A 12799-nucleotide genomic window follows, 5' to 3' on the forward strand; every position below is an offset into this window, starting at 1 on the left:
ACCTGCAAAGCTGGGTCTTTACTCATCAACCCAGTCTTCTAAGACTCTTCCTTTCAGAAGTAGCAAGTCCATTGGATCAACTGGGAAGGAATATCGGGGATTTCACTGACCAGTCAGTCTGAAGGGGAGGAGGTAGTGTCCATGCGAGAAGTGTTCTTAAATTTAATGGTAAGTGGCACTGTCCTTTCAGCTAGTTCACTTTACAATTCAAAATTTCTTCCAGTAGGAATGTGAAGATTGTAGGGGGAAAAGAACAGTGTGATTAAACTGGTCACTTAGGCTACTTCTAAACTATTCCTTTCAATGTCTTAGATAAAACTCCCTTTAATAAAAAACAAAATTATCTTGTAAGGGACTTCGTGACTTGCACATTGTATTTTACAAAAGACCAAATGTCTCCTGTTAAAAGTTAACAGGCACAGGCTGGGTATGTGCTAAGTTCGTAAGAATTAACTACCTATCTTTCTCTACAACTTGCTTTAATAAAATCTCCAGATTCAAAAGAATTCCTTTTAAAGAACAAAAGCAATAGCTTGTTATTAGATAAATCCAAACAACAAGTAAGGGAAGAAGATGTGGTTTAAGTTATAAGTTAAAAAAAAAAAGTAATAATCTTTTAACAATATTGGTTACTCGTTTGCACTACAATAGCCTGGATACAATTTTAATGAATCAAATCAGCCTTTTCAATAATTACTGCATGTTAAATGTGGAACATTGTCATATATTTGAAACAAATAAAGATAAATGACTTCAGTTTACATATAATTACTTTTAGCAAAGAACACCCTACACAGATTATTGTCATTTTTATAGTGACTAAGACATCTTTCTACCCTGAACGTACAAAAGTCTTCAGTTAAATATTTAAACTTTTCAAGGGTTATATGCAAGTCTCTTATTTATCTCATCTGCATACTTTGCGGAAGGACATAAATTTATTCACTGCACAAAATAAAAACTATTTTGAAATCAAGCACTTAGATACACTTAAAGATTGCAGAGCTGAGGTTTAATTGCAGTGTGACCCAAGACCGTAGCCTGGTCTCTGATTTGGCCCCTCTTATGCCTCAGAGAACACAGCCAGACTCATTTCGTGTTGATAATCCAGCCTTTTGCTTTTTCTGTATGACAGACCCGATCTCAGCAGCTCTGCCACTACCCCCTACAAACTCTTCTTGAGGGCGGCATTTTACAAATCTTTCTAAGAAAGCCTGTATGATATACATCATTTTCCATATGAACATCATGATTTGAAAAACACTAGACTTTTAAAAGAAAAGCTAAGGAACACAGATGAAATGATCCCAAACTCAGGCACCTCAGATCACAGGACACACAGCCCCAGGCACCAGGAGTTGTGACCCAGATGCTGGATCCTTTAAGGGGTCATCAACTCATGAAGGCTGCCTCTGAGCCCACCCAGGGCAGCATAATGAACCGCAGTGTGCTCGCATCCAGCCTTTGGTATAAAAACTACATCGTTTTACATGAAAGAATTTTTCTTATTGTTGGTTGTTTCTTAGACTTGGCAGTGTTTCTCAATCCAGTGGATTATATCCGTGCCTCAACAGGAAAAGCTCACACTCTTCCAGACCTTAACATCATTTGAAATGTAAGATCAATTAAATGTCACATAAAAATGGGAAAACTGCTGCTTTGTTGTAAAACTACACAGGCCAACTCTCTACCCTTTGAGGCTCAGTTGTGAATGGTGTTAACTCAAGACACATCAAGAATTTAAGACATAAAATAAAATAAAGATTCTAATTAGTTATGCACCTGAGTTTCAGGGACACCCTGTGCTAGGGAGACCCAGCACCAGGTGGTTAAAGAGCACCGGCTTTGGAGTCAGACAGTCCTGGCTCAAATTCCTACTCCAACAGCTGTGCAACCATGGGCAACTTATTTAAGCACTCTGAGCTTCAAATGCTTCATCTCCATAATATGAAAAAGGAAAAGGGTGATCTAGAGTTTCTGAGGATTAAAATGAGATAAACACAAAATTTGACACACTGTAGGGCCCCCATGGTAGCTTCCTCCTTTCCTTTGGTAAATCTTGGTAGAATATCATTCAAAGTCTGGCTAAATGATTGCTTTTTTAATTTTTCAAATGACAGAAACATGCACAAGGCATTATACACAGGAACCTAAAGGATATTTCTACAATTGGTTTACTGACAACCTATTGGCAATAATCAGCTATTGACAAATGCTGTGGTAGACAGATTCACCTGCTTTAATATGAGTTGAAACCTCACCTGGGGTTATTGATAACTTGCACTAGTGCTTCGTACAGCTCTCCTTCAGTCACCGTCTTCCACTCCAGCAGTATCCCCATGCCCTTTGCCTGTACCCGGGTCATAGTATCATAATGGTCTCCGAAGAGTGGGATTCCCACTACAGGTACACCGTGATACATAGTTTCAAAAATACTATTCAAACCACCATGGCTCAGGAAGGCTTTAATATTTGAATGGCCTAAAGAAGCATTAAAGAAGAAAACAACTTACAATATTGCATATTACTCTAGGAAGAGATGTTCCAGAAATTTCTTAGATGTTGACGTTATAATAAACATGCATTTCAGATATAGGATTTTTAAAGGACAATTTCACTGATTCCTGCTCTATATCAATTACAATGCTTGTTATATATATAATTATCTGATTTGTATGTATCAATTAAAAGCCTTTTTTAAGCAGTGAACATTTACAGCTTTAAGAAGTATATTACAACCTTCTCTCAAAACACAAGTATCAACTGGTATTTAAAATGTCCACTGCATTCAAATGGTCAGTAATCAATAAGATGTCAATGAAAGCAAGAAACAACAAAAAATACCAGGGTGCAACCACATTCTATTAAACACAGACACCCACATTCTGGTTCTTCAAGCATTTATCTATGTAAAAAATATATGTAAAATGTGGGGCTGGATTCCAGATGTCTGTGAAGAGTTTCCGTGCTCATCCGAGGAGAACACACACATAGCACTCAGCATTCACACCATTCAAGTCACGTCACACCTGGGCTTCACAATCTTAGGGTCCAATTTTACATTTTAGGTATACATGTAAGTGGGGACAGACAGTTATAAAAATCAGTTATAAGAGATGGGACATCGTATAGCATCCAATTGTCATGGGGATAAAATAGATAATTTCTCAAAATTAATGAGGTATTTAAAAGTCCAGATCTCCTTGTGACCAGAAAGACTTGCACAAGAGGTGTAAGACAAAGAAACACTGCACTCAGGAAGGGTATTTCCATGGCCAGGAAGGAACTACAGCTTGCAAAAACACAAATATTTCAAATAAACGCACTTCAAGTGAAACGGGAACTGTGTGTGTGACCCTGGGTCTCGGTGGGGCTCCAGGACTCTCGCACTCTGACATCTAGTGGGCTGGTCACTCAGTGTCTCTCACCCTGACCCACAAGTGGCTTCTTAACTCAGCGCACTGAAGGGATCTGCCCTCGCGGTGGATTTCAAGCTTTCTTTTCAGCAGCAGAACCCTTTTTCTTTGAACAAAACCTTACCGCCACCAAGCCCAGCCATGAAAAATAAAGCGGAGCTGACGCATGGAGAGCAGGGGGAGGTGCGTGTGTGGAGGGGGGAAGACCCTGATTGGGTTCCTGCCTCTCATCCTGGAGGAATCTTGTACCATAGCTAGACATCAACAGAGGACCCACCAAGGTCATGGCTAGAGTTAAAAAGGATGCTAATCTCAGAGAAGGCAGAGAGCTGGGAGTCTGAGGAACCCAGAGGAGATGTGAACTTGAGAAGGGCCTCTGGGTGTAGCTACATCCTCCTGTAGAGCCTCACGGAAGAAAAGCCTTGAGACCAGGCTGAGTGTTCCCAGACAGCTGTGTCCCAGGGCTGCCCTGAGATGGCTGATGACCAAGATCTCTTATCTGCTTCTTTCCTACCTTCTATGGAATCTGAAGTCATAATAGCAAAGACAAAAAGGAATAAAATACAATTACCAAAAAAGGTAAATTGTCTTATTTTTTTCTCAGTTTTACCATTTATAGAATAATATTTATAATAAAGTAGATGAATAGGAATTTTATATATATAATTTCTTACTGTTTTTTAGTTACAAATTTAACTTGCAGGTTTTTAGGGGGTCAACTGAGCTTCTAAAAGATACTTCTCAAGAGTCTATTTTTAGGAACATAATTTAAAGCTGCTTTTACATAATCTGTTAGACTAGAATTATTGAACAAATAAATGATGGTCAAGATTGCCAAAATCAATAATATTTTTATAATTTCCTTAATAAGTAATATCTTAAAGGACAATATGGCATTATGTTTTCCTAGAAATTTAATAATACTATCTGTGCTTATAAAAGAGAATTATTTTGATTCAAATAATTCAAAAAAGATATGCACATAATTGGTATTTTAATTTTGAGTTGAGGATCAGAACTCCAATAAATAAATAAATCAAAAGAAATAAAATATTAAAAAAGTCCAGTGATTTAAGAGGAAATCAAGGCAGATAATCCAAATAAAGTTAAAAAAATTGACTATTTCTTTGGCTTTCTGCTTCTCTGTGGTTTCAAACAAATGAATAACTTCACATTTCCCTGGGTTCTCAGATACATCTGTGATAAAACTATAATACAAATCTAAATTTTCACTGTTTTAATTTTAGGACTTTTAGCTGATCAGCCTAACTAGGTATAACTTTACACACCACTAATTTATATAGTGTTCAGCATATTTTTCAGAAAATGTAAATTTGTGACTCATGTAAAAATTTTAATTTATAGGCCCAAATAGTTATACTTTAAAATTATTCTCCAATGACTAAAGATCTGACTTGTGGGTCTGAAATTAGGACTTAAGATGCTAGATGACAGAATGACTCGATCATAAACTACACACAAACTGTACAAGCCACTCAAGTATAAAACTCACATTCACACAATTAAAATCTAAAAGCCCAGTAGGCACCCACACGTCATGACTTACCAAGCAGGTCATTTTGCGGTAACCACTCTATGAGCTTGGTGTTGTTTCCCAGATTCTTGGGCTTGGTTCCAGAAAACCTGAAAATGTGTACCAGACAATGAAATCTTCCAAAAATCAAACATTACTCCTGGTATGGGCTCTCTGGTTAAATTTTTAGATTTAAAATAAATGTTACATGATCTTTTGTCGCTATTGTTTAAGAAGGAAACCATGCTTTAGTAACAATAAAAATTTAAGCTTCTTTTTCAAATTTTCATTCATTGAGGGCTAAATAAGAAATGCTTTGCTTAAATTGAGACCTATTTTCCTTCAGCCCTTCTCACCTATGCACAGACATGGAGGGAAAGCAACTCAATAAACCTATGCTAGAAAATCATTTTCCACCAGAACCCAGAAGGTGAAACTGGAAGGACCAGGGAGAACCACCCTTGGGTGGTCAATAGCTCAGGTCCTTGACACTGAGAGCCCGAGGGGAGGTGTGAAAATGGAAAGAAAGCAGCAAGTACCCTTCCCCAGCGTGGCCCCAGAGATAGCTCTGGGGGGCAAAGGACTTAATTAGGCTGTTTCCTGCCTTGATCTTTGAGAGATAAACCATAAAGGTGCTTAACAACTGGGAACATGGCAAGAATTTCAAATGAGCAGATACAAACTGTCCTAAATAAAGCAGGTTTTGGGCTAAGCCTAGTGGAGGAAATCCAATAGGGCTGGAATTCAAAGGGAGAAGGCTTGAAAGGTTGGAATAAAATATGTATCCATTTCAGAGCTCAGCCAGGAGCAGCAGGAGCTAATCCTCACACAGCTGTTACTAAGGAAAACCCTGATTACTACTTGTGTGTCTTGAGACGGTGGTGCCAACATTGCTCACCGCTGTACCCGTAAAGCGCTCCCCCTAGTGGTGGGGGCAGGTACTAAATAAACACACACTAAATAAGAGTTCAGATTCGATTTTCACACATGGGGTTAGAAATTCCAGAGACAGACACATGTTGGCAGCGCCTCCCAAAGGAAGCTGGGGTAATCACATGGGTCTGTTTCAGTTGGCATTAACTGGCAAGTTACTGTGTTTTTAAAGGTGTGGTCTCTTGGATAAAAGAAATCGAAAGCATTTATAAACAAAAAGGAAGCCCAAAAGTTTCCACAAAATATTTTATCTACTAAGTCATTCACCCATCGTTTCCTACCTCATTCCAACACTGACTCATTTGAAGGAGTATATAGAAAGGCATGCAATTACACATTTAAAAAATGATAATTAATAAGAGAAGGGTAAATGAGGGTAACATAAAAGTGCACCTGTCACAAGGATAAATCATTGTGCATCGTATCTGCTTTCTATGCTATGGGCTAGACGTCTCTTTATCATTACACAATATTATAAATAAGTCCCTAGATGTCAATACACTAGGAAACAAAGTGAAAAGTCAGGGGCATCCTACTAACCTTGCTGAGGAATCAACAATGTGCTGGGCCCTACTCAGACCCGTGGGCTAAGCAATACTGAAAATACTGAAAATCCACAGAGAAGAAATAACCTACATTATTGCCTTACCTCCAAATCACTTTTTGGGGCAATCTTCCCAGAGCTCCGGCCAGTTTGTTAGCGATATCGTCTGACAGATACTTGACACCAGCTCCGAAAGATACCAGGACAAAGCCATGTTCATTAGCACCATTTACCCACCTTTGGAGATCCTATAAATCAAAATGCAGCAGTTACTTTTACAGAAGAATAATATAGTTCATAATCAGTGTTATCAACAGCCCAGTTTTTAAAAAGCTTTCAGATAATTTTCTTAAACAATCGGAAAGTGAAGAAGACATACTATTTTCCTTTAAATAAATGCTGTCCTTTAAAATATTTCATCTGACAATGCTAACTAAAATAAGGATGGGCAGATAGTTAATTTGGCAAGAACAGTGAATAACAACAACAACAAAAAAAAACCAGTAGCTAATGGCCTAATATCTCAGACATAAGAAAAAAACTGAAATTGATGTTTTAAAACATGGTCAGAGATAAATCTGTATGAGGATATAAGTAAAAGATGTAGACTCGACAGATGACAAAATAATTAACTACCACCCCCCCGATACACCCACCCAGGGAGATTTTTATTTTAGGAGAGGCTGATTTTATCTTAGTCTAAGCTTGATAATTTTCATCTCTGAAGAGCGTACTGTATTATACGACTAAGGAAGAGAAGAAAGTAACTAATAGTTCCAAAGATCCAGAGGCCTAACAAGTTTCACTATTTCTCTAATTATTTCTTCAACTCTCACAGAATAGAAATCATACACGCTCTACAGTCAGGCATCCAGGGTTCTGGAAGTCCCTGAGCAGTCGCTTTCCCTCACTGTGTGGGAAAACGCTAAGTTCTCAAACACATCCACCTACAGCGGACAGGCGCAGGGCCACAGCAGATCTGATGTTAAGCGGGGACCACCCTCAACTTGCAGGAATTATTCGTTTCACAGGAAGACACGTTAACACATCTCTGCCAGTCTGGTGCACTTTACTGAAAGTGAAAGCAGTTTGTTAGAAGGGATACCACCCTTGCTTTATTTTATTCTACAGGCATGAGCTTCTTTCTACGGTAAGTTGTCCCTTTGAATAAGTCTTTGTCAGAGACACTGAGCTGCAGTTTCCCATATGAAAATTAATAAAGCCACAGCACTTTGAAGAACTCATAATTCCACGTAAGGAAAACAAACATGCTGTCTGTCGGCAACACCTATGCCATGATGTAGTCGCGAAAAAGGGGACAGACCCACTTTGTATTCAGAAAGCGCAGAGTGAGCTGCCAGGGTGACATCTCAGACCCTGCAGCTCTCTCGTTCAGGAGGAAGAAGTTATTGCGATGACTGTCACCCGCGCTCTCTTAATTTCACACCACTTTCTGGCTTAATCTGATTTGCAGCTGGAAGGTAACTGCTCAGTAAGAAGTACCATCACAACGGCCTCACCGCGTAGCTCAGTGCTGAGTATTTTTTAATATGGAACGTTAGGCCTCTCTCTGCCTTTCTTTTCTTTGCTTCTTTCCCCTTTACTTTTTCCTTTTATCACTTAATGAGATCTGCGTTAACTGGCTCTATCACATTTATTCTTAGCAGGGAGAAGGGGACCACATTTTATGCCCCCAGTGAATTAGTGAACAGTGTTGTTAGAAGACCAAGATGGAAAGGAGGGGCACCCTTCTGGCTACTGAGTGAGTAAAACAGGCTATAATCATTTATTGTTATCAAAACACTTACTTTTCCAGGAAACTCTATTAATAAATATAGATAAGACATAGAGAATACATCAACTGTGGATTAAAGCTTCTAACTTATATTCTACTACATTTACCAAGAATATCACATGTGCTGAAAATTTAACAGTGTAAGCTGTGGATTCAAAGAAACAAAACAAACTGAGAATTTCCCTTTCCTATATAGTCTTAAGCCAGACCTACTTAACACAGATATAAATGCTGCAGAGTAGAATGATTTGAATACATATGGTATTTTCTCCCTATGGTTTGTTTTCAAATAATTTATCACCTATTATTCAATTCTCTAAAGATAAAACTTTCAGGGTCAATGCCATTTACAAAACGTTTACATTCAGAAATACAAAGCCATAGGGGAATAACATTATTTAAATTTTGTTTCCCAGGGACTTAAAAGGTCTTTGGGCTTCAACTGACTTTATGCACAGCTAGTATAAAATCTTCTCCAGTTGTTTGTTCTTTGTTTTGCATGATATAAAATGAAATCCATAAACCTATCTGTCCAGCTTTTTTCCTACTGTAGTCATTAACCATAACACAAATATACTCAAGTATAAGGTCTTTATTGAAATGGAAGGGAGTAGAGAAAAGATTATTCATTATGGTTGCCTTCAGGGAAAGTACTCAGCATCTTGGATCATATTCCACTTGGCTTGGAGGGGAGAGTGAGGCCCTAGGTGATACCCCTACTGCTATGTCCTGAGCTGAAGGCAGAAGAAAGGAAGTGAGAGTTCGGAGCAGAGGGAGTGAGGGAGGGGCACCTGGCTGCTCCTGGATGGGCCACCTCCCCGCAGACTCCAACCCGCAGCCTAAAGTCACAGAACGTTTGGTGTGGCTGATGTTTCGTGGGAACACAGAAGGGGCTGGGTTTGGGCTTGGCTGCGAAAGTGACCTTCAGCTGGTGTGAGAAGATGCAAGAGCCAGAGGCTGAAGGGATCTAGAATTTGCTCAACTCAGGGTGAAGACTTTGGAACTGGAATTTCAAGAAAATGTGTCTAGCTTTCCAAAGGACTGGGACGCCAGGAACATCTCAACTCTACACAAGTATGCAGTATTTTCTGGAATTCAAGACCTTATCAATTATAAAGTATAAATTGATTTAATAACAACTCTTCACAAAGGAAAACATCCTTCATAATAAATGTGATTAATGTAAAAAATGAAAACCAAAAACCAATTCTAGAAGCCTACCACAGCTAAAAATATAGGCACTTTAGAATCTCCCATCCTTGGGGCAAATATCAATTTTTAAAAATTGGCCTAAAATAGCAAAACAGAACAAAACACCTCACAATATCAACAAAAATCATACATATCTAAGAGTAGAGTAAACCTAACAAAATATGTAAGATGCACATAAAGAAAATAAGAAAATTTTGCTGAAGGACAAAAAAGAAAACCTGTTCACACGGAGAGATGTAACATGCACCGGAAAGGAAATATCGATGTTAAGAAGATGCTAATTTTTTACAAAATTAAGTTCAATGCATCCTCAGCCTATATTCCAAAAGGACTGTTCTTTGTCACAGAACTTGAAAAGCTGAGTCTAAAATTCATCTAGAAAAGAAAATATATAAGAAAGGCCAAGAAAATTTTGAAAAAGAACAGAGAGAGGGCTTATCCTTCAAGATACTAAAATGTACTTTAGAATCTAGAACCATCACAGTGAACGTGTTCAGTACCAGGGGAAGAGAGAGCAATGAAGTGACAGAGAGACTGCCTGGCAGGTAGGAAGTCAGGGTTTATCAGCAGAGAACGGCGGACATCCAGCCACGAATTCGGAAAAAATAATGAGTTAGAGGTCCTTCCACTAATACAAATTACAGAAAGATTAAAAAGTTAAATGAATTAAAATATATGAAATACTTAAAGAAAACCCACAAAATTAATATTATTGCATCTGGGTGGGGAAGACCTTCCGGAGCCAGTCACAGAGCCCAGAGGTCATAAATAGAAAAGACTGATGGATATAACCAGGGAACAATCAAAATCTATAGTATGAAAGACATTTAAAACCAAAGAAAGATAAATCAATGCATGAGTACTTGTAACACATATAATAATGGACTAATGTCTAAAACAACATAATGAGGGGAAGAACACAAACCACTTGGGAAAACATCCACTTCACAGACGGAAAGCAAATGGGATAAACACGGAAAGATGTTTCACTTCATATGGTTAATGAAATACAAATTCAAACTGTTTTCACCTCTTATTCTCTCCATGGTCTACACAGCACTCTATTAGATGCTGTCAACATATTACCATTTAATTCATTTTAACTTAAGAATTAAATGTAGTATTTACCTTTAAGTATTCCATATTTTTATGTCAACTTCTTTTTTTGCTAAGTGGTCCCCAGGTTTATTGTCTTATTTAGCAAACTTTTCCCACTTTTAGACTATCTTTTAAATATCCATACTTTTCTTTAGTAATTTTATATAATTTCATTTCTTTAATTTTTAACCTTTCCTCATCCGGAATTTTTTGGGGGAAAGAATGAGACCGGGATCCATCTTTACTTTTAATCAGTCAGCCTTCTCAGCAATACTGAATATTTCATCTTGTCCTCATTTATTTGTCGTCTCAGTAATTCCTAAATTCTACTCTGTCCCACTGGTCTGTCCATTCATTCCTGTGCCTGTGTCAAAGAGTTTTATGTATTGTGCTTTTATAATACATTTTAATATTTGCAGTGTTAGATTTATCATTACCATTCATTTAAGGATTTTTTTAACATTTCAACTGCCATTTACTAGCAGGACCACTTCTAGTACACTCACGTACGTTATGGACATGTGAGCATATATGTACAGAATAAACACGTCACTTCACGTACCCCATGAGCTCAGAAATGCAGTCAGCATTTTATACCTAATTGGCCAGCGCTGCACACAAAGCTCCACTAGGTGGCGCAGCAGGAGCAGAGCGTGGAGGTCTGGGCTCTGCAGAGAGCTTCCCAGACTCAAACATCGCCACAGGCCCCAATCCAGAGCTTGTATCTAGGGTTTTTCCTGCTCATTGTCTAGGGGAAGGACTCTGTCATTTCCAAAATGTAAATAACAGCAAAATCATCACATAGTGGATCAAACATGAGGCAGGAAAGAAGCAACAGTCAGGTACTTCTCTCACTATATGACCATGAGTAATTCCATTTCTGTGCAATTAAAGTAACCAATTTAGACACTTACCTACACTTTGCTAGGTAGCTTCTCAAAAGACAACCTCACAATAAGAATAATCATTTTATCTTCTTGTAGACTTAAGTAAGTAAAGTGTCTTAAGCCCTTTGTGGAAAAAGTTAGCATAATCAAGAAATATGGATAATATATTTATCATAATCAAATGCTACATATTAACATATTTCCTTTTTTTTTTTATCATGACCCGTACACATGATATGTTTTCTTGTACTGCTGAATTTCTTTTGCTAGAGTAATTATACACCAAATACCTTGGCTTGGTTGTGGGAAGAATAAAGCACCACGGAAAGTATCTTTTCTAACCCCCTCCCCACTTCCCTCCAGGTAGCACCGTTCAAGATGAGCAGGGTGAAGTCACCCTACTCTGTGAGACAGGAGATGGGGATGGAACAGAAGCCAAGATGGGTACCAGCGTTAGATTGGGGGAACAAACACTCCCAGGGTATAAAACGTTCAATAACTTTAGGTAATGTTTTGACATGATGAATGTCGAGAAAACAGAAGATAGTGGGAAAATATTCAAAGAAGGAGAGTGGAAAGCAGGATCTTGAGACTTTCAGAAAAGATAATCATTGGGTGACTTGGGTGACTCCTTTTTGATACACTTAGCTTCCTACCCAAAACAAACAGAAACATCTTGTTAATCGTAGCCAATGTAAAACACATCCCAATTTCAGAAATGCAAAAGCAGACTTTTAAAAGGTAATCACTCTAGAACCAATGAAAGAATATCTAATTAAGAGCTGGGTGGTGCAGGCCCACCCCTACCCTGTCTAGGCTTCATTTTGAGGACATCAGAATCTGGACTGACCCCGAGGGAAATGTTTAACAGCTCCGGGGCCTGGGGACAGACCGGGCCGCAGAGGTTAGCACCAGATCTGTCCTGACGGCAGCCTATGACCCAAACCTACTCCTTTCTCTCCCCATAAAATAGAAGCCTTGAGAGGGGGCCAGTGCGGCTGAGAAACCAATAACACTGCATCCTTTGTCAGCCCCAACCATTCGAGGCAAAGGATGCCTGGGCTGTGAGAGAATCCTACACAGAGATGATTGGTGGGGGGGGGGGGTTACCTCTTTTTTTATTCCCAACATCAACATCAATAGATCTCTCTTCCCATTTGAAAGGGCTCAGGTGGGCTGCACAGAATTGAAATATTCATTCTGCAAGACCCATTAGGTAGGATAATCATGAACATTTTCATCACGAGTCATCAAACGTGGTCTTTGACCACTGCTAGGAGAGTTAACCATGACTTATTAAACAAACGATAACAAAAAATACCACTGGAAATAACGAAAGTTACCATTAAGAATGGAAACATACCAGCCATTGTTTTCACT

General features: G+C 38.6%; 1 protein-coding gene across 2 annotated transcripts in view; it reads right to left on the reverse strand.

The window, feature by feature from the left end:
* Positions 1 to 12799, reverse strand: part of UGT8 (UDP glycosyltransferase 8) — a 72576-nt gene that overhangs the window by 5067 nt on the left and 54710 nt on the right. For both annotated transcript variants that reach the window (XM_072938343.1, XM_072938344.1), the window contains exons 4-6: positions 6533 to 6675; positions 4984 to 5060; positions 2262 to 2481 (exon numbers count right to left, since the gene is read on the reverse strand). In XM_072938343.1, coding sequence (XP_072794444.1) covers positions 2262 to 2481; positions 4984 to 5060; positions 6533 to 6675 — 440 coding nt within the window. The remainder of the gene's footprint in view (positions 1 to 2261; positions 2482 to 4983; positions 5061 to 6532; positions 6676 to 12799) is intronic.

The sequence above is a fragment of the Vicugna pacos genome, chromosome 2, assembly GCF_048564905.1.
Source record: "Vicugna pacos chromosome 2, VicPac4, whole genome shotgun sequence".
Classification (NCBI taxonomy): domain Eukaryota; kingdom Metazoa; phylum Chordata; class Mammalia; order Artiodactyla; family Camelidae; genus Vicugna; species Vicugna pacos.